The sequence below is a fragment of the Microtus ochrogaster genome, chromosome 16, assembly GCF_000317375.1.
Source record: "Microtus ochrogaster isolate Prairie Vole_2 chromosome 16, MicOch1.0, whole genome shotgun sequence".
In the NCBI taxonomy this organism is placed as follows: Eukaryota; Metazoa; Chordata; class Mammalia; order Rodentia; family Cricetidae; genus Microtus; species Microtus ochrogaster.
In genome coordinates, this window is record NC_022018.1 from 59,241,160 (window position 1) to 59,244,999 (window position 3,840).

General features: G+C 40.5%; 1 protein-coding gene across 3 annotated transcripts in view; it reads left to right on the forward strand.

The window, feature by feature from the left end:
• The window catches only part of Rmi1 (RecQ mediated genome instability 1), a 9,377-nt gene extending 6,408 nt beyond the window's left edge, over window positions 1–2,969 (forward strand). For all 3 annotated transcript variants that reach the window (XM_005355295.3, XM_005355297.3, XM_026782917.1), the window contains exon 3: window positions 772–2,969. In XM_005355295.3, the coding sequence (XP_005355352.1) occupies window positions 800–2,656 (1,857 nt within the window). In that variant the 5' untranslated portion in view covers window positions 772–799 and the 3' untranslated portion in view covers window positions 2,657–2,969. The remainder of the gene's footprint in view (window positions 1–771) is intronic.
• The last annotated feature ends 871 nt before the right edge of the window (window positions 2,970–3,840 follow it).

Consider the following 3,840-nt stretch of genomic DNA (forward strand, 5'->3'; position numbering starts at 1 on the left):
AAAAAAAAAAAAAAAAAAAAAAAAAAAAAAATGGGGTGGAGAGATGGGAAAGAAAGAAGCTGAACAGCTTGGGCACTGTAAAGAGAGGCAGATCTGGAGACGTAAGGGTGCAGAGGAACAGCCTGATGTGAGTGAGTAGCCTGTGAGGCCACCTGAGGCCATGAAGAATTCCTGGCCCATGCTGCCATTGAGGAACAGATTGCCAAGAGGCGAAGGCTGTCCTCACTGAAAGCTTCTACTTCTGAGTCCAGTCAAAAATAAGTCTATAAGGGTAACAAATAAATGATCAGACCTTGGGGGGAAAAAAGGAGGGGGTGATAAAAAATGAATCTAATTATAATTTTGAGAAGATAATAAGATATAGTAATGACTGTCTTTCAAAGATCTGACATTTACCCTTTCACATATCAGTCTGTGAACAACCGTGTAAGACAGTTGGTGATACTGATGAAAATACTGAGTCAGAGAAGTTAAAGTACTGGCGTTAGGTCATGTAGCCTTTACCTTGACAAAGCTAGCTCATAAGCATTTTGTTTTTCCTCATTCTTAGTACTTGTAAGGTTTGCGTATTGACTGGGTAGAAAGTCAAGTAGTTTTTAGTGCTGGAGAGAAAGGTGTAAAGGGTGTGGTAAGTAATTAGGCCTGCCTGTGGATTTGAGAGGTAGAGGTGCTGTATTTAAGTCTAGGGAATCAAGTGGACATAGATGTTCTTGTTTAAAAGAAACAAATGTAACTTTATGTTTATTGAATCTCTTTTCTATTTGTTTTCAGGTGGATGTGTATGCTCCTATTTTAAAAAATGAGTTTAACTAGTGATGTATTAAGAGTTGAAACCTGGCTTTTGGCAACATGGCATGTTAAAGTGCCTCTAATGTGGCTGGAAGCTTGTGTTAATTGGATCCAAGAAGAAAATAATAATGTTAATTTGAGCCAAACACAAATAAACAAACAGGTTTTGGAGCAATGGCTTCTTACTGACCTGAGAGACTTGGAATATCCTCTCTTACCTGATAACATTTTAGAAATTCCAAAGGGAGAACTGAATGGATTTTATGCTCTACAGATCAATTCTTTGGTTGATGTAAGTCAGCCCGCGTATTCCCAGTTACAAAAGCTGAGAGGAAAGAATACAACCAATGATCTAGTTTCAGCTGAAACACAGATTACTCCAAAACCGTGGGAAGCAAGGCCTTCCCGGATGCTGATGCTACAGCTCACGGATGGTGTCACTCAAATTCAAGGGATGGAGTATCAGTCTATTCCAGCTCTCCATGGTGGTCTTCCTCCAGGTACAAAAATTTTGGTTCATGGACGCATTTCATTCCGTCTTGGTGTTCTCTTGTTGAAACCAGAAAATGTGAAGGTGTTAGGGGGTGAGGTAGATGGTCTTTCAGAAGAATATGCTCAAGAGAAAGTACTTGCAAGATTAATTGGTGAACTTGATCCTACAGTTTCAGTTGTACCAAGTAATTCTGATCACAGTTTGTCCAGAGTTTCAGGGGGGTTGGATGCTGTTTCAGGACCTTCAGATGAAGAACTCTTGGCAAGTCTCTATGAAAGTGAAGAGCCTGCAGCAAGCAATGATACATCACCCACGGAAGGAAGCTGTTTCAGCACAGGCAGCTCCTCAACTCCCACTCCCATAATTCAGTCTAGTTTTGAGCCCGGATGTAATATTTCTTCAAAGCACAAGGAGAAGCCAAACCAGTCTGTGCATTTCACTAGTGGAGAGTTTGACGACTTCTCGCTGGAAGAGGCCTTGCTTTTAGAGGAAACTGTCCAGAAAGAACAGATGGAAACAAACGCATTACAACCATTAACTTTGAAGAAAAACACAGATAAATGTGTAGAGATATTTTCACATAAACCTAATACTCTGAACCATACTCCTTTGATTAATAAACAAGAAAACAGCAATTGCAATGAAAAAAAATTATCTGAACAAATAGTTTACAAAGACAAATTTTTTAGCTGCCCATCTGCAAGAGACCATAAGAAACTCTTAGCCCATGATTTTACAGATGACAGTAAGACTTTGGAAGTCAGTAATACAACAGAGCAAAACATTGACAGTTCAGATGAACATTGCTCCAGTAATAAAATGTTAAACAGAAAATTAGGAACCTGTCTATCAGGAAAGAGTTCAGAGGTTTCTAATGAAAATGGCTCCCCTTTACAGGCTCAGTCTTTAAGATCAGTTGAGAATAATACTGATCTCCCTATTGACATGGACTTACATTCTCCACCCTTTATCTATTTGTCTGTTCTAATGGCCAGGAAGCCAAAGGAAGTCACCACTGTGACAGTCAAAGCATTTATTGTCACTTTGACTGGGAATCTCTCAAGCTCCGGTGGCTGCTGGTGTGTAACTGCAAAGGTTTCTGATGGCACCGCCTATCTAGATGTGGACTTTATAGATGAAATACTTACCAGTATGATAGGCTTTTCAGTACCAGAAATGAAGCAATTAAAAAAAGACCCTCTGAAATATCAAAACTTCCTAAAAGGGTTACAAAAATGTCAGCGAGATCTGATAGATTTGTGTTGCCTAATGACTATTTTATTTGATCCTTCTTCACATAAAGCCTTGGTACTTGAATTACAAGATGTTGGTGTGGAGCACCTTGAGAACCTAAAGAAGCGGCTGCATAAATAATTTGACAAAATACTATTGGAGTACACTTTAAAACATGCAAATATTTGTATTATTTTTGAAACTCTATAAAGGAAGGAAAGGCTTTTGAGCTTAAAAATGGGTGAGATGGCTGAGTGGTTAAACAGGCTTCTGCCAAGTCTGAGGACCTGAATTTGATCCCTTGGTCCCTTGTAGCTGAAGGAGAGAAACAACTCCCAAAATCTGTTGTCTGTCCTTCACACATGCAGCATAGAGCTTGTGCACACATAAAAACACATATACATTAAATGACATTTAAAAATAAAGATATCTAATCAAAATGAATGTGAAGGGTATTTTTGTTTGATTTGATAATGATGGGTCAGGACCTTGTAATGCAAGCAAGCCTCTATCATGAAGCCTAATCTCTAGACCCTTAATTTCCCCCCCTTTCCTGGAAAGGATCTATATTCCCAGGCTGGCCTCAAGCTCTCTTGTACAGCTGAGAGTGATCTTGAGTTTCTGATCTTTGTCTCCATCTCCCAAGTGCTTGGATTAGGGTTCTTCAGTTTCAGTTGGTGCACTAGTTTAAACCATTAGTCTAGTGTATATGCTAGACTAATGCTCTCCTGACTGAGCTAATCCCCAGTCACCCATGTTGAAGAACTTTGCTGACTCATTCTTGCTGAGAAACTGGCTTTCTACTTGTTGAATATGAGATAATGGGTAAAGAACTGATGGGCTGACAAAATGGCTTGGTGGTAAAGGCTGTTCCTGCTGAGCCTAATGACCTGATTCTTCTCTTGGTCCTACATGGTGAAAGAACTGTCTCCCACAAGATGTCCTCTGATTTCCACATGTGCCCCCCCTCCCCGTACGCACAAGTAATTAAAAGTTCCCCAATGAGATACATTATTGAAAGTTGCAAACTGTAAAAGTAATTTTCCCCTAATATGTTCAATATTTCAAAGGTTTGTTTGTGCTGTTATTTAGGAGTCTTTATATTTACTGTCTAATATTCTTTTTTAAAAAATGCTGCAAGATCCCCGCGGCAGTAGGCAGCAGAAATGCTGTAGGTCCCAAATGGTGGTAGCGGGCCATGTGGCAGGCAGCAGGCCCTGGGAGCAGCCAGTCCTAGGCAGAGACAGCTGCTGGTCTCAGAGCAGTGGTGGTGGGCCATGTGGCAGCAGGCAGTGGGCCCCAGGCAGAGACGGCTGCTGGTCCCT